General features: G+C 50.7%; 1 protein-coding gene and 1 non-coding gene across 2 annotated transcripts; one reads left to right on the plus strand and one right to left on the minus strand.

Moving 5' to 3' along the window:
* Positions 1-3,035: 3,035 nt before the first annotated feature.
* On the minus strand, positions 3,036-23,556 carry TSPAN33 (tetraspanin 33). The gene is made up of 8 exons (XM_056846801.1): positions 23,446-23,556; positions 13,358-13,415; positions 11,341-11,468; positions 10,431-10,505; positions 8,629-8,724; positions 7,130-7,258; positions 5,719-5,880; positions 3,036-3,155 (listed from the first exon to the last, which is right to left on the minus strand). The coding sequence occupies exons 1-8, from the start codon at positions 23,551-23,553 to the stop codon at positions 3,054-3,056; spliced, it is 858 nt and encodes a 285-aa protein (XP_056702779.1). The 5' UTR covers positions 23,554-23,556; the 3' UTR covers positions 3,036-3,053.
* Positions 11,752-11,824, plus strand: TRNAA-CGC (transfer RNA alanine (anticodon CGC)). The gene has a single exon. It is a non-coding gene; the product is annotated as a tRNA-Ala (tRNA).
* Positions 23,557-25,710: the final 2,154 nt, after the last annotated feature.

The following is a 25,710-nucleotide window of genomic DNA, read 5'->3' on the forward strand; positions in this document are numbered from 1 at the left end:
TGGGCCAGTCCCAGTTCTCTTAAGAGCTCTCTCAGCCCCACCTACCTCACAGGGTGTCTGTTGTGGGGAGGGGAAGGTGATTGTAAGCCAGTTTGAGTCTCTCTTAAGTGGTTGAGAAAGTCGGCATATAAAAACAAACTCCTCTTCTTCTCTACCTAGGACAATCTTTTTTCTTTTTCTTTCCCCGTTCTTAGACCAACGCCTTGAACAATAAAACGATAAAATTTAAATAAGACCCATCTCTAAGACAATCTTGCAATTCTGTTTTCCCCCACCCCACCAAGGAACCAGTACCAGAATTACTGTGCCCTTTTCCAGGCACATGTGTAAATCTGTTAAATTCTCACTGATCAGATTGCCTAAAGCTTCTGAGTGGCGGTAGAATAACGACCAACTGGTTGCTGCTCTCCAGTTCCAGGTTTCCTGTAAGCCGCCTGCCGGGTTCAGCGGCTGAATATGACTTACCGTGTCCAGTCAAGACACACAGACAAACGGAAGCTGCAACTGTTCTTCCCTGCCTGGCCAGCTGCCCTTACTAAGCCTCCACATGAGCCGAAACAGACGAAACGTGTCTGTTCACCTCCCATGTTAGAAACATGATCAGATCTCTCATATTGAAATGAAAACATATTTTAATATGTCACACGGGCTTTGCTGTCCATTTCATGCTCTTGGCTGTGTGAACCGGTCACCTTGTTCCAGGCTATGCAGCAGTCCACAAACTTTCCTGTGGTCCTACCAACCACGGTCAGCCACGGCCTGGCCCCCAATTTTGCTGTTGCCGAAATGCAACGCACCGCTTCCGCCCTGGGACCCTGCACTGGGTCTCTGCGTGTCTGGCCTTCTTCCTTGGGTTGGGCTGGCTGCGTTGAGCACCCTGGAGTGTGGCCCCAGACAGCGACCTCAGGCGGCAGAGAAAGGGGGTGGGAAGCAGCCTCCCGGCCTCCGGCAGCGTCCCAGCCGGGAGACACATAAGGAGGGGGTCTGTCCTCAGGCATTTACTGGCCGATGGCAGCAAAGGTGGTAGAGCCTCCCCTTCAGCTTCCATCTGCTGGTCGGAAGCCACCGCAAGTCCAAATAGCCTTTGAGGTAGCCCTCAGCGTCCCAGGGGTGGACCCCCTTCTGGCCAAGATGCTCTGCCAGGCCAAACGTGGTGTGTATCTGGCAAGTGGTCCTTCACTTTCCAGCTACAGAAGAGCAGCCTCGCCCGATCAGACCTGCCCAGGGGCCATTAAGTCCTGCCTCCCACTTGTAGCAGCAATAAGCCCCCCCACCCGAAACCCACAGGGCAAGGCTTGAAGGCCCCTCTCAGTTTGGCCCCAGCAACCAGGATACACTGCGTCTGAACATGGAGGTTCCACTGAGGCACACTCCAGCCCAGTCCCTCCAAGGTGGGCTGCTGCAGAAGAAATCCTGGACAATTTTTGAGGATCCCACCCTCCACAAGAGCGCCGGTGTTCCCCCTCTCCGCACAAGGGTGCCTCTTGTTTGTCTGGGGACCGAGGGTGTGTGGAGTGGGGCGGGGCAATTTGGGACAGGGCTGCTGTGGCCAGGTCTTTAATGGCCCCACAGCTGACTGGCATAGAATCACAGAGTTGGAAGGGACCACTAGGGTCATCTAGTCCCACCCCCTGCACAATGCAGGAAATTCACAACTACCTCCCCCCCACACCCCCAGTGACCCCTACTCCATGCCCAGAAGATGGACAAGATGCCCTCCCTCTCATGATCTGCCTAAGGTCATAGAATCAGCCTTGCTGACAGATGGCCATCTAGCCTCTGCTGAAAAGCCTCCAGGGAAGGAGAGCTTACTACTTCCCGAGGAAGTCTATTCCACTGAGGAACCGCTCTAACTGTGGGAAAGTTCTTCCTAATGTCTAGATGGAAACTCTTTTGATTTATTTTCAACCTGTTGGTTCTGGTCCAACCTTTTGGGGCAACAGAAAACAACTCAATGCCAGGGGAACCCCATGGCACTCTCCCCCCCGCCTGCCTGGCTCAGATCGTCTCTACCCTTTGTGGGCCATCGAAGGTCAGATTAAACCAGGCGCGAGACTGAGATTTTGGCACCTGCTGCTCGGGTCAGAACATAAGAATAGCCCTGTTGGATCAGCCAGTATGCTTTTTCCAGTAGCGGCCAGTCAGACGCCCACGCAGGGCCTGATAGCAACAGCGCTCCCCCACGTTTGATAATCACAGGCATTCTGCCAGTGAGCCCAGAAATCCCATTTGGCTGTCATGGCTAATAACCCGATTACCCTCTCCTCCATAACTGTGTACAAACCCCTTTTCAACCCATCTAAGCCACTGGCCATCCTGACATCTGGTGGCTGGGAGTTCCACAAGTCCACCACCTGTTGGGTGAAACAGTACTGGCTTTTCTCTGCCTTGACTGCCAACCATTTTCTTAGGGTGACCCCCGAGTTCTAGCATTTCAGCAACAGGCTCCAGCCAAGAAGACGGTCTGCAACAAGCACCATGAAACAAGATCAGGACCGAACCTGTGCCCAAGTACTCCTTTCCGGGCCGAGATCCTGTTTTTGCCCTGCTCCTCTCTCTGGCCATTTTGGTCCATTTAAGAAGAGGGGAAAGCGAAACACAGTCCCAAAAGAGTCAGTATCAGAATGGCACTTGTCAGGAGAGATCCAGAGTTCGACGGCTTCTCCCTCCAGCACGGTGGGACAGGGTGCATCCGGCGATGGAGCAACCAGGAAGCTGCCCTTCCGTAGACAAAAAGTAACCAGGTAGCAGTAGCAGCAACTCTGGAGTTTGCAAAGGGCAGGCAGCATTGCGTTCAAATTTCAGCAATTAAAAAAAAACTGCCACCCACAGATGGCAAATGCAAGTGGTATGTTGAAGACGGGAAGGTGAGCTCCCTTATTTTCATCATTCCCCCCCCTTTAAAAAAATCTCAGTTATGGAGGGACAGACAGGGTATGCCGATTTCCTCTTCTGCTCTGGTGGGATAAAGAGCTTCCTCCGACCGACGGGACCAAGCACTCCGGGAAGCCGAGGTCCCCCCACCATTCAAGAAGCTCGGCGAAGAAATCCAGTCAGTACCAGGGATCCGCTCGATGCTGCTGGTTGTACAACTGCAGCTTTATCTGGTCTCTGATCTGGTTGACAAGGACCTGGGAGAGCAGGATCCCAATCAGCTGGAGGGAAAGAGGAAGAAGAAGAGTTGGTTTTTATATTCCGACTTTCTCTAACACTTAAGGGAGACTCAAACTGGCTTACAATCACCTTCCCTTCCTCTCCCTACCTTGTGAGGTAGGTGGGGCGGAGAGAGCTCTAACAGAGCTGTAACTTGCCCAAGGTCACCCACAGCTGGCTTCATGTGTAGAAGTGGGGAAACAAATCCAGTTCACCAGATTAGCCTCCACCACTCATGTGGAGGAGTAGGGAAACCAACCCGGTTCTCCAGATCAGACTCCACCACTCCAAACCACCGCTCTTAACCACTACACCATGCTGGGGGGGTGGGGGGGAGATACAAAATCCAAGCCAAGCCACAAACAAAGTGAGAAGAAAAGCCCATTCTGCTTCCGGTTCAGCAGTTGGCTGTTTCCAAGCCTCAAGGGCTTGCTAGCTTATACGGAAGTATGACCCTACCGCCAAGGCAGGGGGAAGCCTCTGCCTTCTATGCACGTGTGGGGAGGAGGGAGGCAAACAGAATCTGCCCCCACCCCCGGCAGCTCACACTTGGTGTGGCTCTATGGTTTGGGCTTAGAATCATAGAGTTGGAAGAGCCATACAGGCCATCTTGTCCGACCCCCTGCTTAATGCAGGATCAGCCTAGAGCATCCTTGACAAGTGCTTGTCCAGCCTCTGCTCGAAGACTGACAGTGAGGGGGAGCTCACCACCTCCCTAGGGAGCTGATTCCACTGTCGAACAACTCATACTGTAAAAGTTTTTCCCCTAATATTCATTTGGCACCTTTCCTCTCATAATTTAAGCTCATTGTTGTGAGTCCTGTCCTCTGTTGCCAACAGGAACAGTTCCCTGCCCCCCTCTGACAGCCCTTCAGACACTTCAAGAGAACAATCCTGTCCCCCGCCAACCTCCTGTTCTCAGCTCCCTTAGCCTTTCCTTGTAGGGCTTGGTCTCCTGGCCCCTGATCACCCTCGTCGCTCTCCTCGGCACCCACTCTGTTCTGCTCACTTCCTTTTTGAAGTGAGGCCTCCAGAACTGCACGCAGGACTCCAGGTGCGGTCTGACCGATGCAGGGTACAACTTTACTCACAGGGAAAACCCATCCAGCACCAGTCCCAACAGGGGCTCCCGACATTTTAGCCAGGGGGTGCTTTGGTGCCCTGTCTCCTCCTGGTGAATTAGTACATTCGCCTGAAGCCACGTTGTGCCTCCCCGGTCACGGCAGTATCCATAGGGCTGCCAGGTCCCTCTTTGCCACTGGCGGGAGGTTTTTGGGGCGAGGCCTGAGGAGGGCAGGGTTTGGGGAGGGGAGGGACTTCAATGCCATAGAGTCCAATTGCCAAAGTGTCCATTTTCTCCAGGGGAACGGATCTCTATCGACTGGAGATCAGTTGTAATTGCGAGAGATCTCTAGCTGGTACTTGGAGGTTGGCAACCCTGCTCAAAGAGCACTTCACTCAGCTGCAGAGAACTTACTGGTGATCCCTGGCCCCAAGAGCATCAGGCTAGGGTTGCCAACCTCCAGGCAGTTAAGAAGAAAAAAAAGACACCTCTGTACTATTATCTGGAGGATGAGAAAACCAGTACAGGAACAATGCTGATAACAATGCCAAGTATATTATAGCTATATATACTTTACAGTATGTGGTAATGAACCCACCAACAACACATACATTCAATACAACAAGGGATGTGCAAAATTCCACAATTATTTTGAAATATCAAACCTATCAGGTGTCATATAAATCCTCTATGTGGTAAGTATCACATAATATCACATAGTCCATTGAAATAAATATCTTTGGTATTTTCTCAACATAATTGCTGCAAGATGAACAGTCAAGGAGAATACGATCGTTTCGGAGCACAAAGCTCAGTTCTTCTTCAGTCCTTCAAAAAATGCAATGCATGCAATCATATATCACCATCCATGATATCAGGTTTCAAAGAATAACCTTTTCCAGAGTAAAGTGCATAATGCTTCCACCAAGAGTGGAAAGAACTCAGCATCTTACCCCTTTGGGGAAGCATTATGCACTTTACTCTGGAAAAGGTTATTCTTTGAAACCTGATATCATGGATGGTGATATATGATTGCATGCACTGCATTTTTTGAAGGACTGAAGAAGAACTGAGCTTTGTGCTCCGAAACGATCGTATTCTCCTTGACTGTTCATCTTGCAGCAATTATGTTGAGAAAATACCAAAGATATTTATTTCAATGGACTATGTGATATTATGTGATACTTACCAGATAGAGGATTTATATGACACTTACCTGACAGGATTGATATTTCAAAATAATTGTGGAATTTTGCACATCCCTTGTTGTATTGAATGTATGTGTTGTTGGTGGGTTCATTACCACATACTGTAAAGTATATATAGCTATAATATACTTGGCATTGTTATCAGCATTGTTCCTGTACTGGTTTTCTCAGCCTCCAGGCAGTAGCTGGAGATCTCCTTCTGTTACAACTGATCTCCCTGTGATCTAGATTGTGGTCAGCCCTGAGTCCCAGAATGCAAAGCGGCAGCATGCACGCGCTGTGAAGGATGCTCACCTGGGGAATGGCCAAGCCAAGGGCAACCCCGCCGAGCAGGAAGAGGTTGCTATGGATCCAGTTCACCAGCTTGTCGATGCAGCCGTTGGTGTAGATGAACTCGCCGGCCTCCAGGTAGTTGAGGGCCTGCATGCCCTGACCGCACATGGTGTTGATGACCAACTGGTGTGGGGGGGGGCGCATGAGAGAGAAAAACAGAGCACACCAAATTAATGCCACTGCAAACTATTCATAGAATCACAGAGTTGGAAGGGGCCATAGAGGTCATCTAGTTCAACCCCCCCTCCCGCTTAATGCAAGATCAGCCTAGAGCATCCCTGACAAGTGATTGTCCAGCCTCTGATTGAATACTGCCAGTGATGGGGGCTCACCACCTCCCCAGGTAGCCGATTCCACTGCTGAACTACTCTGACTGTAAAAAATAAAATCCTAATATCCAGCCGGTACCTTTCTGCCTGCAATTTAAACCCATTATTGTGAGTCTTACCCTCTGCTGTCGACAGGAACAGCTCCCTGCCCTCTTCCAAGTAACAGCCCTTCAAATACTTAAAAAGAGCAATCCTCAACCTCTTCTCCCCCCTCAACCTCTTCTCCAGACTAAACTTTCCCAGCTCCCTTAGCCTTTCCTCCCAGGGCTTGGTCTCCAGGCCCCTGATCATCCTCATCGCTCTCCTCTCCACCCACTCCATTCTGTCCACATCCTTTTTGAAGTGAGGCCTCCAGAACTGCACACAAAACTTCAGGTGCGGCCTGATCAATGCGGTGTACAGCGGGACTGTGACATCTTGCGATTTGGATGTTATGTCATTCCTTGCAGCCACATGCTTTAAGGTACATCTTCCGGTTTCCTGTGAGTCACGCGAGTCACCGGTTCACAGGGAATTCCATGATGCTTCTTGAGAGCAAGAGAACCAACATGGAGCAGGGGTCACTGGGGTATGTGTGGGGGAGGTAGTTGTGAATTTCCTGCACTGGGCAGGGGGTTCGAATAGATGACCCTGATGGCCCCTTCCAACTCTATGATTCCCCATTGATTTTGGACCTTAGGAAGTGCCAGAAAATCCTCAACTAGGTTTCCCACCTTTATCCCTGGCCTTCATCTTGAGCTTCCTAATAAAGCCTGCAACACAGACAGGGACTCTTCCGAACGTTGTTCTCCATGCCGCAAGAAGCATTGCTTGCCAAATCAACTAAACAATCTGGGCCACTAAAACAAGAAGGCAACCTGGTTCTGTAGGAATGGCATTCTTCTTAACAACTGCACTGGTAATGGGGAGACACACACACACACACACACCCCGCACAAGGATCCAGCATCCAGGGAAAAAAAGAGGACAGCTGAAAAACTTCAGCACAAAGGGCATCGCTCAAGGGCTCTGACCCTCACCAGGAGCCCTTCCGCGCCTCCTACCTGGTCTTCGGCCTGCAAGCAACAAGAATAAGGCACAGAGCAGCGTTCCCGGCTGGGGTTGCGAGCCGTGCAGTTGAAGTACATGTTCTGGGACCAGTCTTTGTAGGAGACGCCCCCACAGCAGCTGAACTGAGGGTGAAGACAAAGGTGTTAGATGTGAATAGTAGGCAAGGTAACAAGGCAAAGTACAATCCAGGGCTCGGATAGTCATTCCCAGCCAAGAGCAAAAATATAAAAATACGCTTTTAGAGCGATGGGGTGGATTTTGAAGCACCCTCACCAAGTTCAGTCCCAAAGTATCTTTTCACAGTCAGGAACAGGCTTTGGGGAAAACACAAGAAACATTTCCCTTCTCGATTCCCACAGCGCTCTTGCGCTTTAAAAATATTTCCTGAATAATCCAAAAAAAGTGACAATGAACAGATCGATTTTAAAAATTATTTTTTAAACGAGGCAGATTGCTTCCCCTAATGGGAGAGGGAAGGGGCAACATGGCCTGAGTTCACAGTCAGTTCAGTTCCCTGGCGATGCTGCTACTCATTTCAGTTATGAAGCTGGGCTGTCCCTGCAATGGCGCGACGTGACACAAACTCTGCTTTAAAATCACGACTGACTTCACCCCTAAGATCTTCAAGGTGGAAACCTGCTTCTCTCCCACTCTTTTTCTCTCCCAGACAAGGACTAAGAACATAACACAAGAACATCAGAAGAGTCTTGCTGGATCTGACCAGTGGTCAGTTTATTGCGGTATCTTGTCTCACACAGTGGCCAACCAGTTCTCCTGGAGGTCCAACAACAGGGCACAGAGGCCGAGGCTTTCCCCTGATGTTGCCTCCTGGCACTGGGACTCAGAGGTTAACTGCCTCTGAATGTGGAGGTTCTAGATGGGGGACCTTCGGAGAAATGGTTGAAGTGAGGCCCCACCAAGGAATCAGTGAAGAGGTCCACCCAGTGGTGTCAGAGAGGGCAGCAGCTTCTTTGCACAACTCGCACGACTTCATAGATGGGAAGCAGAAGCACCGATTCCGCCACATGCCCCTCTCAGGCTCACTTCCGCTGAGCGGAAGGTTTTCGAGGCAATACTTCTCAGTGCGAAGAAGGTGAAGAGCTGGCAGTGTGCGGGGGAGCAGAAAGTACAACCGGATGCTCCCTTTTGGGACGCATCTTACGGAGCAGACGACCCCTTATGAGACTGCCCCGCTTGCCTCTTAACCTCTGGGGTTCCCTCCCAGCAAGCGTTCCACCCTCCAGATCCTCTTGGATCCTCTCCCCTGCCCCGTGGCACCTTGAAACATGGCTCAAATCCACAGACCTGATTTCATCACCAGGACCCCGGAACAGGCAGCGTCACACACAACGGATCACCTCTATGCATGTACAGAGTGCAGACCCTTCTCTGCCAGGTAACCCTGACCACCCCACGCAGGGCAGGGAGGAGACCGACAGCCTGCCAGGTAGGCCCTGGATCTCCTTGCTGGACTAAACTGAGCACAACCCACCTCCTTCTGGCCGAAATCGATCAGGTTTTGGAGATCCAGGTCGTCCCGGTAATGCACTATAGCATTGTTGACGATCTCGCTCACTTTCCCGCGGGCCTGCAGGATAAAAAAGGACGGGGTTGGGAGGGAGGGAGCCCAAAAATTTGCCAGAAAGGATTTCCCAGAGAAGAGCGTGCAACCGAGATGGGTGGTGGCCCCCAACTGCCCAAACCTAGAAAACTAGCATGGCTGGATAAGGGCTCAGCTAAAAAAAAACCCTTTCTCCCATCTTCAAGTACTTGAAGGTACTTCTTGAAGGTACTTGATAACCATCTTCAAGTACTTGAAGGGCTGTCATATAGTGGAGGGTGCTGAGTTGTTTTCTGTGGCCCCAGAAGGTTGGACCAGAACCAACGGGTTGAAATCAAATCAAAAGAGTTTCCGTTTAGACATTAGGAAGAATTTTCTAACAGTGAGAGCGGTTCCTCAGTGGAACAGGCTTCCTCGGGAGGTGGTGAGCGCTCCTTCCCTGGAGGTTTTGAAGCAGAGGCGAGATGGCCATCTGTCAGCAAGGCTGATTCTGTGAACTTAGGCAGTTCATGAGAGGGAGGGCATCTTGGCCATCTTCTGGGCACTGTGTATGTGGGGGGGGGGGAGGTAGTTGTGAATTTCCTGCATTGTGCAGGGGTTTGGACGAGATGACCCTGATGGTCCCTTCCAACTCTATGACTCTATGATTCTCTGACTTGATAGTTTTCTAAGGGGAGGAGATTTTGCGTGTATGGAGAAACATTCAATCCTTTGAGTCTCTACCTTCTGCCTGGTATACCTCACTTTACTGTCTGTGGCTGCTTGTGAGAACCAGGTTGAAAAGGGGGCTCCGTAAACCTTTTGCTCCCCTTATCTTCCTTGCCTCGGGGCCTTGGATCCTAACCTGCGCAAGAATCCCCTTGTCCTTTCCAGTGGAAGCTTCTGGGGAAGCCCTCCATAGAATCCTAGAGTTGGAAGGGTGCCGTAGAGGCCATGTAGTCCAACCCCCTGCTCAATGCAGGATCAGCCTAGAGCATCCCTGACAAGTGCTTGTCCAGCCTCTGCTTAAAGACTGCCAGTGAGGGGGAGCTTACCACCTCCCTGGGCAGCCCATCCCACTCCCGAACTACTCGCACTGTAAATTCCCCCCCCCTAATATCCAGACGGTACCTTCCCACCTGTAATTTATCCCCATTATTGTGAGTCCTATCCTCTCAATGGGAGCCAGCATGATGCAGTGGTTAAGAGGGGTGGTTTGGAGCGGTGGACTCTGATCTGGAGAACCAGGTTGTTTCCCCCACTCCTCCACATGAAGCCAGCTGGGTGACCTTGGGCTAGTCACACTCTCTCAGTCCCACCTACCTCACAGGGTGTCTGTTGTGGGGAGGGGAAAGGAAAGTGATTGTAATCAGGCTTGATTCTTCCTTAAGTGGTAGAAAAAGTCAGCATATAAAAACGACAGGAGCAGCTCCCTGCCCTCCCCTAAGTGACAGCCCTTCAGATACTTAAAGAGAACAATCCTGTCCCCACTCAACCTCCTCTTCTCCAGACTGAACGTTCCCAACTCCCTCTGCCTTTCCTCGCGGGGCTTGGTCTCCAGGCCCCCGGTCATACTCGTCGCTCTCCTCTGCATCTGCTCCATTCTGTCCACATCCTTTTGGAAGTGAGGCCTCCAGGACTCCACACAGGACTCCAGGTGTGGTCTGACCAATGCGGTGTACAGTGGAACTATGACTTCCTGGACTATGACATCTGCCATTCCCTCCCCTCAAGGCAGACTTTGTGCCACGCACCTTGTCAGAGAAGACGAAGCCCAGGACGCCGACCACCAGCTGGAGGAGGAAAATGACTGTCAGGCAGACTGAGAACTGCAAGGGAGAGAGAGAGAGAGGAGAGTCAGCGGCAGAGTAGAGAGAGGTGGCAAAGAGGGCGGAAGGTCAATTCCTGGCACTGAAACAGCTCCCTTTGGGAGCTCTGACTCTTGACAGCTCATACCCCCCTCCCCAAATCTTGCTGGTCTCCAAGAAGCTACTGGACTCAAATCTAGCTTTTAAGAACATAAGAAAAGCCCTGCTGGATCAGACCCGCAGCATTATCCTGCCTGTGTTCCAAAGCACCTAATGTAATAGGCATAATCCTCCGATACGAGAGAAAATATGTATGCATCATGGCTAGTATCTATTTTTACTAGTAGCCCTGTCCTCCATAAGAGCATAAGGAAAGCCCTGCTGGATCAGACCAAGGTCCATCAAGTCCAGCAGTCGGCTCATGCTGCTGCAGTCATCTTGTTTGTGGGCTTCCTAAAGGCACCTGGTTGGCCACTGTGTGAACAGACTGCTTGACTTGATGGACTTTGGTCTGGTCCAGCAGGGCTTTTCTTATGTTCATACCTATTCTCTTCAATATCAGAGGAGAATGCTGAATATATTAGGTGCTACGGAACACAGGCAGGATGTGCTGCTGCAGTTGTCTTGTTTGTGGGCTTCCTGGAGGCCCCTGGTTGGCCACTGTGTGAACAGACTGCTGGACTTGATGGGCCTGGGTCTGATCCAGCAGGGCCTTTCTTATGTTTTTATGACCTGTCCCAGCGCCGCCCCCCCCCCCCCCCAGCGCTCCTTTCCTGGGCTGCAGGAGGGGTTCCCATTCTATCCTTCCCCCTCCCCCCTACAATCTGCCCAAGGGGGTAGTCCCGGGCCCCCTCACCGTCTGCAGCAGGCAGATGTTCTCGCGCAGAGAGCCGATGCAACCGCAGAAAGTGATGAAGAACATCAGGACGCCCACCACAATGAGCAGGATGGCCGGGTCCACCGCCAGACAAGCCATGGCCGCTTCTGCAAACCAAGAGAGAAATTCATTCGAGTCATTTACACACTGCTTTTCCCACCAAGGGGGACCCCAAAGCAGTTCACGTCGTTCTCCGCACAACAACCCTGTGAGGTGGGATGGTCTGAGTGTGCGACGCTGCCCCCAGGTCACCTAGAAGGCTTCCATGGCAAAGTGGGGATTCAAACCTGGGTCTCCCAGCTCCTACTCTGACACTCTAACCACTACACCATGTTGGCTCTCAATAATATGCACTTTCCGTCTTGCTGTACCAACTGCTTCCTTAGGCAAGGGGCTGTGGCTCAGTTTGTAGAGCCTCTGCTTCGCATGCAGAAGGTCCCAGGTTCAATCCCCGGCAGCATCTCCAGTTAAAGGGACCAGGCAAGTAGATTATGTGAAAGACCTCAGCCTAAGAGCCATGGAGAGCTGCTGCTGGTCTGAGTAGACAATACCAACTTTGAGGGATCGAGGGTCTGATTCAGGATAAGGCAGCTTCATGTGTGCTAGAGACTGGCCCTCCGACCCCCGGCCTTGTAATCGAACCTGCAGCTATTTTTGCTTGCAGAAAAAGCATGGGAGGGAAGGCGAAAACCCCGAACTCACACTGGGCCACGTCTCATGCCATGAGGCCTTTATGCCATTCTGCCTCTCCTGCACATAGACATTTTTGGAGAGGGGGAAACGGATGCGTTCCCGCACTTTGGAACAGGTCTACGTGTCTGCCGCTTACGTGTTCTCTTTAGAAAATAGAGGCAGTCGCTTTGAATTTCGGAATGCTTTGCTAATCCGCCTGAAGACAGGCTCCTGACTCCGCTTACCTGACCGTCAGGAGGGCTGAGCCAAACTTTGCCATTTGCTTCCTTGTGTGTGTGTGTCTGTGTGTGTGTGTGTGTGGAGAGGTCAGGAGTCCATTCCTCTGCATTTTAAATTATTAAAGGTTTCACAGCCTCTATAAATCTGTCTTGCAGGGCTTGTTAAAGATGTTGACTTTGCTTCTTATATCTTCTTTTGCTTCCGTTTTCAGAGGCAGTCGACCTCTGGATCCCAGCACCAGGAGATAACATCAAGGAAAGCCCTCAGCCTCTACGCTCATTGGCTGTCCAGAGGAGCTGGTTGGCCACTGTGTGAGAAGAGGACGCTGGACTAGATGGACTCTCACTGGTCTGATCCAGCAGGGCTCTTCTGATGTTCTTATGAAGCCCTTGGGCTCTATGGCCTGTTGCTGGACCTCCAGAGGATCTAGTTGGCCACTGTGTGAGAGACAGGGTGCTGGACTAGATGGACCCTCACCGGTCTGATCCAGCCGGGCTCTTATGTTGATGAACACAGTGGGAAAATACTTTCCTGGCTTCTAGCAGAGAGACAAAGAAGAAAAAAGAGGGGAATAGAACCCAACCTAGAAAACACAAGTTGGGTACCCAAGGTTGGGTGGGATGAAAAAAAATATAAATAATGAAAATATATAATTTATTAGAATCCCTATATCAAGATTAAAATGATTTAAAAAACATTAAAATAGCACAATGGCATTTCCTAAGGTTGATGTCTGTCACCACAAGCCAAACGCGTTTTGGCCTATATGGCCTTCCTCAGTGGTCTACTTGAATCACATGTAAAACATGCACACACATTACAAATACATTTACATATACAGGCAATATAAAACATAACAGGCATGTAATAGGTTGCATATATTACCAATTACACCAACATCTGGTAAGATTGTCTTAGGTTTTTATGCTGGGCTGTATATGTCTCCCACATAAGTTGTGTGCAAGAATCAACTTATTCAAACAATGCTGTCTGTCTGTGACCCCCTCAACTTGCATATCCTCTCAGAATATAAGGCCGGACCCTCTCACACACCCGAGAAGATTGACACAGTGGGGCTGCTTACCTGCATGCTTCATCAGCCGGGCGTAGATCCCGATGGCCACCATCACCATGGAAATCATCTATGGATTAAGAAGAGCAGAACATCAAGATGTCTAAGTGAACATACATGAAGCTTCCTTATACTGAATTAGACCCTTGGTCCATCAAGGTCAGTATAGTCTACTCAGACTAGACGTGGCTCTCCAGGGCTCAGGTGGAGCTCTTTCACACCTCCTGCCAGATGCTTTGACTGGAGAAGCCAGGGATTGAACCTGGGACCTTCTGCATGCCTAGCAGATTCTCTACCACTGAGCCACAGCCCCTCCCCATAAAGTTGCCTTATACTGAATCAGATCCTTGGCCCATCAATGCCAGTATTGTCTACTCAGACCGGCAGCAGCGCTCCAGGGTCTCAGGCAGGGGTCTTTCACATCACCTACTTGCCTAGTCCCTTTAACTGGAGATGCCGGGGACTGAACCTGGGACCTTCTGCATGTCAAGCAGAGAGAGTTCCACTGAGCGACAACCCCTCCTCTTTCCTGGTCATTGAGTCCTTGGCCTGGAAGGGATCCAACCACTGGAACAGCCAGTCCTTGGCTCACAATGGCAAACATTCTTCATCGACCCCCTATGGCTTGGGCTGGATTTAAACGTGATGGCGATGCATTTCTCTTTGCATTTATTTATATCCCACTTTTCTCCTTACAGTTGGGACTCAACGTGGCTTAGAACATTGTTCTCGCCTCCTTAGGGTTGCCAGGTCCCCCTTCGCCACAGGAGGGAGGTTTTTGGGGCGGAGCCTGAGGAGGGTGGGGTTTGAGGAGGGGAGAGATTTCAGTGCCATAGAGTCCAATTGCCAAAGAGGCCATTTTTCTCCAGGTGAACTGATCCCTATTGGATGCTCTGTTGTAGTAGTGGGAGATCTCCAGCTACTACCTGGAGGTTAGGAATTCAGTACAGGAGCAACAAGATATGCAAAGGTGAAAACAGTATTTATATACTACAATACACATACACAGTGACTACACATGGAGGATAATAATACAAAATTAACAAAAATAGGCAAGGTCGAAGTTTAAAGTCACATATGAGTATTTTTGAAGAAAGTCAGTCTCCAATGGTGATGACTTCAGACAGGCGAAGAGGAGTTGGCAACGAGGAGACGATCGTTTCGAGCTCCAAAAGAGACTCTTCCTCAGTCCTTCAAAGACCTCTTCTATCTCCTCGTATTAAATATTCCCATATAGGGTAAAGACTCAAAATGTCAGATACACTGAATCTCCCATGTAGGGTAGAAAAACACACAGCTTCCCACTTAGGGTATCCGACATTTTGAGTCTTTACCCTATATGGGAATATTTAATACGAGGAGATAGAAGAGGTCTTTGAAGGACTGAGGAAGAGTCTCTTTTGGAGCTCGAAACGATCGTCTCCTCGTTGCCAACTCCTCTTCGCCTGTCTGAAGTCATCACCATTGGAGACTGACTTTCTTCAAAAATACTCATATGTGACTTTAAACTTCGACCTTGCCTATCTTTGCTAATTATTATCCTCCATGTGTAGTCACTGTGTATGTGTATTGTAGTATATAAATACGGTTTTCGCTACCTGGAGGTTGGCAACCCTAGGTGAAAGGCCGGACAAAAACCCTGCTTGCTGAATCGAATTAGGCACCTGCTGAGACCCCCATGGCTGGAAGTCAACGGAGGGTAGTACAAGCCCCTACCCATGACCATCCCTTACCCCCCCCCCGCCCTGGACCACTGCTCAGAGGGCGCCTGAAGTATGCAGCTAGCGCAAGACGGCCTTTTGCCCACACCAGAATCCTTCTCTCCCCCTCCAAGGTGACCAACTTCAAGGCAATGCTTTTATTTTTCTGTCACTGGGGAAAAAACCCCGGGGGTGTTGACGGAACAATCAGGTTTAAGTGGGTAAATAGCCGCCGCAGGCTGTCTTTTGTCCCGGGCACCTGGAACAGGTTGGGGGGGGGCAGTCACGCCCACTCGAGAGGAGGGGGAGAGAATGGGCTGCCCACCACCGCCAAGCTGGCATGGGCTACCCCTCTTCCCCCTTGCAGGGGCGGTGTGAAACGGGTTTTCACGCCGTGCCAACCTGTGCCAACGTTCCTGACAAATAATGCACTTCTGAGGCAGTCAAAGCCTTCCAAGCGCATTACGCCAGCAAACTGTGCAAGAGAACGGAAAGGGGGGAAGCAGCCTTTCTTCCCGCGTCGCAGGTGGAGGGCCGCGGCTTGCCAAAAAAGCCTCTTTGCTAATCTGCAGCGGAGGCGAGGTTTTATCCTAGAACTTCCCGCGTGACAGCTCCCACCCACTCTCACCACTGAGCTCTACTGCCTGCATGAGACACCCCCACCGCCAAGTTCTCTGTGCTTGAGCTTTGGGTTGCCAACCTCCAAGTAGGGCCTGGAGATCTCCCGGCTCTCCATACTACGGAGAGCATTTCCCCTGCAAGAAAACGGCTGCTTTGGAAGGAGGACTCTAGGGCATGATACTGAGATCCCTCCTCCCCCCTGGTGACCTTGGACTAGTCACAGTTCTCTCCGAACTCTCAGGCTCACCTACCTCACAAGAGCCAGCATGGTGCAGTGGTTAAGAGCGGTGGACTCTGGTCTGGAGAACCGGGTTTGATTCCTCCACTCCACATGTGTGGCGCATGCTACTCTGGTGAACCAGGTTGCCTTCCCCACTCCTCAACGTGAAGCCAGCTGGGTGACCTTGAACTAGTCACAGCTCTCTTCAAGCTCTCTCAGCCCCACCTACCTCACAGGGTGTCTGTTGTGGGGAGGAGAAGGGAAGGCGATTGTAAGCCACTTTGAGACTCCTTAAAGCTAGAGAATAGCGGGATATGAAGAAGAGTTGGTTTATAGATGTCGACTTTCTCTACCACAGGCTTCAATGGGGAGGAGTGGAGAATCGAACTTGGTTCACCAGATTACAATCCGCCGCTCATGTGGAAGAGTGGGGAATCAAACCCAGTTCTCCAGATTAGAGTCCACCGCTCTTAACCACTGCATCACGCTGGAACATCCCTCTCATACAGATTATATGGAGCTGCCTTATTGAACACATGAAGCTGCCTTCTACTGAATCAGACCCTGAGTCCATCGAAGTCAGGATTGCCTACTCAGACCGGCAGTGGCTCTCCAGGGTCTCAGGTCTTTCCCATCACCTACCTGCCTAGTCCCTTTAACTGGAGATGCCGGGGATTGAACCTGGGACCTTCTGCGTGCCAAGCAGAGGCCCTACCACTGAGCCACAGCCCCTCCCCTTCATTACATTCAGGTGTATAGTGGTATTTTTCTCTCTCTTTATATAAATTATTCTAGATAATGTCTATCCTGACAGGCAGCTGTTGTCCACCATCTCAGCCAGGAGATCCTCGTCGACACCTGTGACCAAAGATCTTTGAACTGGAGATGCCCAGGGCTGAATCGGGACCTTCCGAATGCAAAGCAGGTGTTCTGCCCACTGAACGACGTCCACGGGAAGCTGAACACAGAAGCGGCGGAAGGGAAATTGGCAGCCGCGGCACATGGTCTAAATGAAGTCTGCCTGCTCATCTAAAAGCCGATTAGGGGCTCCCAGGAGCAATTAAGAGCAGAGGAAAGACGGCGGCACCTGGAAGGATTTAGGGTCACCTGCTACACAAAGGCGGCTGAACACTCGGCAGGGGTGGGGGGTAGATCCCACCTCTCCCAACTCCTTCTGCCTGGAAGTAGCTCCTTTACAAAGGTGGAAGGGAAGGCGACTGTAAGGTAGATGCACAAGTCGTGGGGAAGAGCTGAGAAATGGAAACTACCAGACACACTTTTCAGTCATGTATTTAAGAAGCCGTGTTTCTAAATCTTTTGATATTATTATTATTAGGCTATCTATAGTCTGAGAGCCAGCGTGTAGGGGTCAAGATTTTGGACTAGGACCTGGGAAACCCAGGTTCGAATCGACCACCGTGCCATGGAAACTTGCTGGGTGACCTTGGTCCAGTCACACGCTCTCGGCCCTGACCCTGGATAGTATTTGGATGGGAGACCTCCAAGGAATACCAGGGTTGTGACGCGGAGGCAGGCAAATGGCAAACCACCTCCAAACATAAACCCTACAGGGTCGCCGTAAGCACTTGTCAGGGATGCTCTAGGCTAGATTTTCCCAAACTTTTTGAGTCATGGAGCACTTTTCAGGAGAGAAATTCATCACAGAGCCCTAATTTTCACCTAGCACCTATACACTAAACCGAATGACAGTAGTATTTTTCTTTCCAATCTCTTCATGGAACACGAGGAGATCTTTCGCGGAGCACCCAGTGCTCTATGGAGCACTGCTCTAGGCTGACCCTGCATTAAGCAGGGGGTTGGACTAGATGGCCTCTATGGCCCCTTCCAACTTTGTGATTCTAAGTCAGATGTGACTTGGCAGGCACAAAAAGAAATCTATAGTCTGCCTTTGTTGCTGAGTCTCAAGGCGAATTTAGAGTGTCAGTCAACTACAATCAACAGGTTAGGCCAGCCAGTTAACAATACAATAGCTCAAGGTCACCCGGCTGGCTTCATGTGGAGGAGTGGGGAAACAAACCCGGTTCACCACATTAGTCTCCGCCGATCTTGTGGAGGAGTCGGGAATCAAACCTGGTTCTCCAAATCAGAGTCCACCGCTCCAACCACTGCTTTTAACTACTACACCACGCTGGTGTCAAAATGTTACACAAACCAGCGCACTCCCCTCCTTGCTACAAGAGTAGTATTTCTTCCAAGGAGTTCTGTCTTTGCTCAGAGATTTTCTTTTTTTCCTGGACAGAGATTTCAGAGATTCTCCATTGGAGCACAGTCTCCATCAGGGAACCTCAATACGTATTTGGGGACGACATTGCTTCTCATCTAAGGGCAAAGAGAGGGGAGCAGAGAGGCCCCCCTGAAGCTTTGAATAGCAGAGAGGCATGGCGCAAAAGGCCCGTGTCCCTTCCTCGGGTGGAAACCTTCAGCACGCTTACTAAACTGTGATCCATGACCTAGTGGCATATACAGACACGTAAAGATAAGGAAACTGCAGACAAGAAATCAGAAGGAGATTGAGACTGGGAAGGGCAGCCATGAAGGAGCTAGAAAAGATTCTGAAGTGTAAGGATGTGACTCTGGCCACCAAGATCCAGTTAATCTATGCCATCATATTCCCTTTTAGTATGTATGGGTATGAAAGCTGGACAGTGAAGAAAGCTGATAGGAAGAAGATAGATTCCTTTGAAATGTGGTGTTGGAGGAGAGTGTTATGGATACCCTGGACTGCCCAAAAAAACAAATCAGTGGGTTATAGATCAAATCAAGCCTTAACTGACCCTAGAAGCTAAAATGACTAACTGTCGTACTTTGGTCACATTATGAGTAGACAAGAGTCACTGGAAAAGACAGTCATGCTAGGAAAAGTGGAAGGCAGCAGGAAAAGAGGAAGACCCAAAAAGAAATGGATGGACTCCATAAAGGAAGCCACGGCCCTCAGTTTGCAAGACCTGAGCAAGGCTGTCAAAGATAGGACATTTTGGAGGACTTTGATTCATAGGGTCGCCGTGAGTCGGAATGGACTTGACGGCACTTAACACACACACACACACACACAGAGTAAGATAGGCTAACACCGAAAACTGCAGTTTCGGGATCCTTTTCGAGACTCGGAGATCTTAGTACTGAATACAAGAAGCTGCCTTATACTCAATCAGACCATTGGTCCATCAAAGTTACTAGTGTCTACTCAGACCGGCAGTGGCTCTCCAGGGTCTCAGGCAGAGGTCTTTCACATCACCTACTGCCTGGTCCTTTTAACTGGAGATGCTGGGGACTGAACCTGGGAACCTTCTGCATGCCAAGCAGATGCTTCATCACTGAGCCACGGCCCCTCTTATGCTCAAATGAGTCCTTTTAAAGCCTTTGGTACTGTGGTCAATTCTCAGCACCGCAGTTAAAGACAACAACTCAGAACAGGAGAACCAAGGGGCTGAACACAGAGAATTGGAAACATTAAGTGGGGAAGCAACTCCCATGTTCTCCGTGGATAAAAAGGCAAGAAAACAAATTGATTACAAGATTGGGAACATAATATAGCCACTCAGCTAATCGCCTGCGGCTACTAAAGGTTGCCTCCAGGTGATAAGAGACAGTTACTCCAGAGAACAAAGCGTCGGGGCCAAACGTAGGAATCTTGGTTTATTTCTTTCCAATCAACCAGCAAGGAAACGTCCATGAGGCAGCTCACAATTATAAGGCATACATACAAAATGACAATACAAAAGGGGGGGCACCACAGAAGTCTTCATCTTTTGCTGCCACCGGTCACCCGTCCCCCCAAGCGGGTCTTAAGGGATAAAATGGGTCTTTAGTTTTCCGGTCCCAGAAGGTTTTTCTTTCCCTAGATTTACATGAAGCTGCGTTATACTGAATCAGACCCTTGGTCCATCAAAGTCAGTATTGTCTACTCAGACTGGCTGCGGCTCTTCAGGGTCTCATGCTGAGGTCTTTCACATCACCTACTTGCCTAGTCCCTTGAACTGGAGATGCCGGGGATTGAACCTGGGACCTTCTGCTCGCTAGACCAATGCTGTACCAATGAGCTGCAGCTCCTCAACTGGAACACACATGAACACATGAAGCTGCCTTCTACTGAATCAGACTCCTGATCCATCAAAGCCAGTATTGTCTACTCAGACCAGCAGCGGCTCTCCAGGGTCTCAGGCTGAGGTCTTTCCCATCACCTACTTGCCTAGTCCCTATAAGTGGAGATGCCGGGGATTGAACCTGGGCCCTTCTGCATGCCAAGCAGATGCTCCACCACTGAGCCGCGGCCCCTCCCCGTTAACAGCCACTGCCTATCCCTCGACCATTCCACACTTTAAAAAGGGGAAATGAAATTCAATATTTCCTTGACGCTACAAAGAGTAAAGTTGCCACATCTCTGACGCAACTGACCGATCTATCTGCAGCGGATAGCGCAGTATCCGCTTCTCAGAAAGGCTTTATGGTTTTAAAGGCTCCTTGAATGGAGCCCAGAAACAGACAGGCAACTAGCGAAGTTCTCCCAGAAGTAGCCTGATTCCTTCCCCGGAGCTGGCCGCGGGATGTAGTCTGGACGCAGCCGTTTAAGCATGTGCAAGTTTCTGAACATTTTTCAAGGGCCGCCCGGCATTGGGGAGCACTGAGACACTCCAGCCTGGAAACTGAAAACCGTGCGGATCAGATCGCTTCCATTTGTTCCAGCTCACCACACGCGATGCAACTTCACCTGTCCACAGCCCAAGGGACGTTACAATACGCCACAATACGCAGGCCGACACCTGTCCCTGGGAAGGGCCGCAGGTCACTAGCAGAGCCGCTGCTTGGCATGCTGAAGGTCCCAGGTTCACTCCCTGGCTCTTCCCTAACAACCTTGAGACTTTATGAATGGCTGGCCCCGGAAGCGTCACTGGAACCCAGGACTCTCGGGTTCAGACCCAAACACTCCTTCCACTGCACTGCAAGACCTTCTGTCTCTTGCACTCCCCCCCCCACCTCTTCAACACACATTTACACAGATGGTCTAGGGTTGCCAACCTCCGGGGAGGGGCCCACCAGAGATCTCCTAAAATAACAACTGATCTCCAGACTACTGAGGTCAGATCCCCTGGAGAAAATGACTGCTTTGGAAGGCAGATGCCGTTGCATGCCATCCCTACTGAGGTCCCTCACCTCCTCAATGCCACCCTAAAGTCTCCAGGAATTTCCCAACCCAGAGCTAATAACCCTAATAGTCACCTTTCCTACATCAGGAAGTTCCAAAGGTTAACAGCCACTTATTTTAACCACCTGCCAGTTTAGGAGGAAAAGGTTTCCTTTAACGTTAAGAACCTAAGAAAGGCCCTGCTGGATCAGACCAAGGTCCATCAAGTCCTGCAGTCTGTTCACACTGTGGCCAACCAGGCGCCTCTACGAAGCCCACAAACAAGACGACTGCAGCAGCAGCATTACCTGCCTGTGTTCCACAGCACCTAATGTAATAGGCAAGCGCCTCTGATCCTGGAGAGAATAGGTATGTATCATGACTAGTATCCATTTTGACTAGTAGCCATGGATACCCCTCTCCTCCACGAATATGTCCACTTCCCCCTTAAAGCCTTCCAAGTTGGCAGCCATCACCACATCCTGGAGCAGGGAGTTCCACCATTTAACCATGCATTGAGGGAAGAAATACTTCCTTTTATCTGTTTTGAATCTCTCACCCTCCTGTTTCATCGGATTTCCCTGAGGTCCAGTATTGAGAGAGAGAAAAGCTTCTCCCTGTCCAATCTCTCCATACCATGGATAATTGTATAGACCTCTATCATGTCTCCCCTTAATCACTTTCTTTCCAAGCTAAACAACCCTAAGCGTTTTAACCGCTCCCCATAGGGCAGTTGCTCTAGTCCCCTGATCATTTTGGTTGCTCTTTTCTGCACCTTCTCAGGCTCTGCAATATCCTTTTTCAGGTGTGGCAACCAGAACTGTACGTTTTATTGCAATCAGAGATTTTCTCCCCAGAGCTTAAGAACACCATAAAAACACCATGACCTCAAGATTAGTTGCCTTGACCTGGATGGCCCAGGCTAAACTGAGCTTCCCAGATCTCAGAAGATAAGCTGGGTCAGCTCTACTTAGCGCTTGGATAAGAGACCACCAAAGAAGCCCAGGGTCGCTATTGCAGAGGCTGACAACGGCAAACCACCTCTGAAGGTCTCCTGCCTTGAAAACCCTATAAGGTGATTATTACTTGACAGCACTTAATTATTAGCAGATGGAGTAGTCATCGAATCATAGAGTTGGAAGGGACCACCAGGGTCATCTAGTCCAACCCCCTGCACAAGGCAGGAAATTCACACGCACCCAGTGACCCCTACTCCATGCCCGGAAGATGGCCACGGTGCCCTCCCTCTCATGATCTGCCTAAGGTCAGAGAATCAGCATTGCTGACAGATGGCCATCCAGCCTCTGCTTAAAAAACCCCAGGGAAGGCGAGCTCGCCACCTCCCGAGGAAGCCTGTTCCGCTGAGGAACCACTCCAACAGTTAGAAAATTCTTCCTAAGTCCAGACAAGCCTGATCGTCTCAGATCTCAGAAGCTAAGCAGGGTCAGCCCTGGGATGGGAGACCCCAAAGGAAGTCTATGGTTGCCACGCAGAGACAGGCAATGGCAAACCACCTCTGAACGTCTCTTGCCTTGAAAACCCCAGGGGGTCACCATAAGACCGATTGTGACTTGACAGCACTTAATTATTAGCAGCCTGAATAGCCCAGACAAGCCTAATCTTCCCAGATCTCAGAAGCTAAGCGGGGTCAGCCCAGGTCAGTATTATATGAACACATGAAGCTGCGTTATAGTGAATCAGACCATCAAGGTCAGTATTGTCTACTCAGGCCGGCAGCCGCTCTCCAGGGTCTCAGGCAGAGGACTTTATCATCACCTCCTTGCCTGGGCCCGTTAACTGGAGACGCCGGGGATTGAACCTGGGACCTTCTGCATGCCAAGCAGAGGCTCTACCACTGAGCCACAGTCCCTCCCCAGTACTTGGATGGGAGACCACCAAGGAAGTCCAGGGTTGCTATGCAGAGGCAGGCAAATGGCAAACCGCCTCTGCCCATCTCTTGCCTTGACCTGGACGGCCCAGGCTAGCCCGATGCCAACAGATCTCAGACGCCAAGCAGGGTCAGTCCCGGATAATACTTGGATGGGAGACCACCGAGGAAGGTTGCTATGCAGAGGCAGGCAATGGCAACCTCCCTCTGCTCGCCTCTTGCCTTGAAAACCTATGGGGGGGGGGTGTCACCAGAAGTCGGACGCGACTGAACACTCAGACGGCTTTACTCCGCCGCCGAGATCAGTCTGCACCCAGGAGCCAGCAAGAGCATTCCCACGAGACGCCGGTTTCCGAGTCAAAGAGCAACTGCAGAATGTGACCCCCCTCCTCCCTTCAAGGGCAAAAGCCTTTCCCCCCGCGTCGCCTTCTCCCCCGGTAACCCAACACCCGCGGGCCTCGACACACGTGTACGCCCCATTCACACGGGACACCCCGGTTGCAGCCAGCCCCGGCCGCCGCGGCTCACCCAGAAGATCATGTTGAAGAAGAAGAGCAGGTACTTGACCAGGGGGCTGACGAAGGAGAAGTCCTCCGCCTGGGGGGCCGCGGAGCCCCCCGCCGCCCTCTTCGCCATGACCGGCCGGCTGCGCCGCTCGCCCGTCCACTGCGCCAGCTGCAGCCCCGCGCCCCGCCCCCTCTCGCCTCCCGGCCCGCCCATTGGCCGAGGCGGCCCACGCCTCCCTCCCGATTGGCCCCGCTCCCCTTCGCTCCCCTTTCCCCTTCTTTGGAACGCCGTGTATCGCTTTTCCAGGCGCCGCCACCTGTTCTTAAAGGGGCCGCGTCGCGCCAAGAGGTTCACACCTGCGGGCTGACTCCGGGTTGCCAACTCCAGTTTTTTTGGGGGGAATTACGGGAGATTTGGGGGGGGGGTGTCTGGGGAGGCCAGAGGGAGTTCAGCAGGGACGTGATAAAAACATTAACACATGAAGCTGCCTTACACTGAATAAACCTTGGTCCATCCAAAAAGAAGAAGAGTTGGTTTTTATATGCCGGCTTTCTCTACCACTTAATTCACAGTGGGTAGCCGTGTTAGTCTGTCTGCAGTAGTAGAAAAGGGCAAGAGTCCAGTAGCACCTTAAAGACTAACAAAAATATTTTCTGGTAGGGTATGAGCTGTGAGCTGTGGCTCACGAAAGTGAGCTGTGGCTCACGAAAGCTCATACCCTACCAGAGAATATTTTTGTTAGTCTTTAAGGTGCTACTGGACTCTTGCCCTTTTCTTCTACCACTTAAGGGAGACTCAAACCGGCTTACAATCGCCTTCCCTTCCGCTCCCCACAACAGACACGCAGTGAGGTGGGTGGGGCTGAGAGAGCTGTGACTGGCCCAAGCTCACCCAGCTGGCTTCATGTGTAGGAGTGGGGAAACAAATCCAGTTCACCAGATTAGCCTCCGCCGCTCATGTGGAGGAGTGGGGGGATCGAACCCGGTTCTCCAGATCAGACTCACTCCACTGCTCCAAACCACCGCTCTTAACCACCACTGCACCACACTGGCTCAGTATTGTCTACTCAGACCGGCAGCAGCTCTCCAGGGTCTCAGGATGAGGTCTTTCACATCACCTCCTTGCCTGGTCCCCTTAACTGGAGATGCTGAGGACTGAACCTGGGACCTTCTGCATGCCAAGCAGATGCTCTACCACTGAGCCACCCCCTCCCCATCCCATAGATGGCATAGAGTCTGTCCTCGGAAGCTTCCATTTCCTCCAGGGGAAGCCATCTCTGTGGTCTGGAGATCTTCTGTAACCCCGGGTTTGTGGGCAGAGCCTCGATTTGGGAAAAGGAGGAAGCTCTGTGGGGAGCCATATGCTCATAGAATCTTAGAGTTGGAAGGGGCCAGACAGGCCATCACGTCCAACTCCCTGCACAATGCAGGACCAGCCTAGAGCACATGGTTGCCAACCTCCAGGTGGTGGAAGGAATCCAGACAGCACTCACACAATATATATTAAAGTACTAATTTATAAAGGTGAAGGAAGGTGCAAAAGTGAACAATATATACAACAAGGTAATAACCAGATACACATATAGATATCAATAGCAGTCCAGCAGCAAAAAAGTTCAATGTATAAATATCCTGGGAGTCAGGTAAGTCAACGTCAATTCCTGAGTGTCCTGAGTAACAGGTAAGAAAAATTTTATACTCAAATATGGACTTCTTTAGATGTTGTAAGTTGCTGGAAAGCGGAGTCCCAGGCAGGAGCCACGGAGGGAAGCTGTTAGGACGTGTTGTCTAGATCCAAATCACGTTTCGCTCATGGCTTCATCAGCTATCTGTATCTGTGTATAGAAATAACCAAATATCCAACTAATAAAACATGATTTTCAAAAAAATTACAATACTCATAAAATTCATTATTTATTATCATAGTGTTAAAAATGATCAGGAAGGAAATATCTCTAGATGACAGAGATCAGTTCCTCTGGAGAATATGGCTTCTCTGGAGGGTGGACGCTAGCTATAATCTTATACACTGCTCAGGTCCCTCCCCCCGCTGAAACCCCACCTTCCCCAAGGCCCCACTCCCAATTTCCCATCCAGAGCTGGCAACCCTAGCTGGAGGACCTGTTCCACAACACGTGGAAAATGATATAGTGGTGTTGTTTCCCAGCCCAGAGGACCCTCTCACCGATGTCCAGTGTATGTGTGTGTGTGTGTGTGTGTGTGTGTGTGTGTGTGCACGCGCCATCAAGGCGAGGGGCCGTGGCTCAGTGGTAGAGCATCTGCTTGG

This window comes from Euleptes europaea, chromosome 3 (genome assembly GCF_029931775.1).
Source record: "Euleptes europaea isolate rEulEur1 chromosome 3, rEulEur1.hap1, whole genome shotgun sequence".
Classification (NCBI taxonomy): domain Eukaryota; kingdom Metazoa; phylum Chordata; class Lepidosauria; order Squamata; family Sphaerodactylidae; genus Euleptes; species Euleptes europaea.

Excerpts from the sequence above, each read along its gene's own strand:
- TSPAN33 (XM_056846801.1), bottom strand. The coding sequence starts at position 23,553 with ATGGCGAAGAGGGCGGCGGGGGGCTCCGCGGCCCCCCAGGCGGAGGAC. Across the intron at positions 11,469-13,357 it reads CCGGCTGATGAAGCATGCAG|AAGCGGCCATGGCTTGTCTG; the intron begins GTAAGCAGCCCC and ends CTTGGTTTGCAG. Across the intron at positions 3,156-5,718 it reads TTGGCTTGGCCATTCCCCAG|CTGATTGGGATCCTGCTCTC; the intron begins GTGAGCATCCTT and ends CTTTCCCTCCAG.